Below are 857 nucleotides of genomic sequence, written 5' to 3'. Positions count from 1 at the left end.
CTCACAGCTTTTACAACACCTCCAGAAAAAAACACAACTTCATGAGAAGAAATGAAAACTGTGATTATCTGAATTTGATTCAACCACTAATCTAATCCACTGATCAATAATTATAATGATCATGTCTGGACTCACCGAGCCTTTCTGCAGTTCCTCACAGCTGGGATCAGTCTCCGTCGTCCCTCCTCTGATGTGTTGTATTTCTTCAGGTCGAACTCCTCCAGAACCTCCTCTGACATCTGCAGCATGTAGGCCAGAGCTGAGCACTGGATCTCAGAGAGTCTCTTCTTTGATCTGTTCTTTGACTTCAGGAACTCTTGGATCTTCTGATGAACTGAGTGATCCTTCATCTCCGTCAGACAGTGGAAGATGTTGATGCTTCTGTCAGGAGAGATATCATCTCTGTTCATCTCCTTCAGGTTGTTGATGGCTCTCTGGATGGTTCCTGGACTGTTCTCTGTCTGACCCAGCAGACCTCCTAAGAGTCTCTGGTTGGACTCCAGAGAGAGGCCATGAAGGAAGCGAACAAACAGGTCCAGGTGACCGTTTCTACTTTGGAGGGATTTCTCCATGGCTCCCTCAGGAAGTCATCCAGGGTTAAATCAACATGTTTCTCCCAGGAAGTTCTGCAGGACCTTTCTCTTCCTGTTGGTGTAACAGTGGAACATGTAGACTGCAGCCAGAAACTCCTGAACGCTCAGATGAACAAAGCAGTAGACTGTTTTCTGGAAGATCACACTCTCTCTTCTGAAGATCTCAGTACAAAGTCCTGAGTACACCGAGGCCTCTGTGACATCAAGACCACACTGCTCCAGGTCTTCTTGGTAGAACATGATGTTTCCTTTCTCCAGATGTTC

The 857-nt window shown here is 46.2% G+C and overlaps 2 protein-coding genes across 12 annotated transcripts in view; both read right to left on the bottom strand.

Moving 5' to 3' along the window:
* The window catches only part of LOC147817212 (NLR family CARD domain-containing protein 3-like), a 1,255-nt gene extending 497 nt beyond the window's left edge, over positions 1–758 (bottom strand). The window contains exon 1 of the mRNA XM_087171366.1: positions 136–758. Coding sequence (XP_087027492.1) covers positions 136–572 — 437 coding nt within the window. The 5' untranslated portion in view covers positions 573–758. The remainder of the gene's footprint in view (positions 1–135) is intronic.
* Positions 1–857, bottom strand: part of LOC111647379 (protein NLRC3-like) — a 99,936-nt gene that overhangs the window by 82,013 nt on the left and 17,066 nt on the right. The window lies entirely within an intron of this gene.

The sequence above is a fragment of the Seriola lalandi genome, unplaced genomic scaffold (assembly GCF_002814215.2).
Source record: "Seriola lalandi dorsalis isolate HSWRI2012SDOR001 ecotype SW California unplaced genomic scaffold, Sedor1 jcf7180002054987, whole genome shotgun sequence".
Classification (NCBI taxonomy): domain Eukaryota; kingdom Metazoa; phylum Chordata; class Actinopteri; order Carangiformes; family Carangidae; genus Seriola; species Seriola lalandi.
The sequence above is the reverse complement of the archived record's forward strand: the minus strand, read 5'-3'. Positions and strand labels throughout refer to the sequence as shown.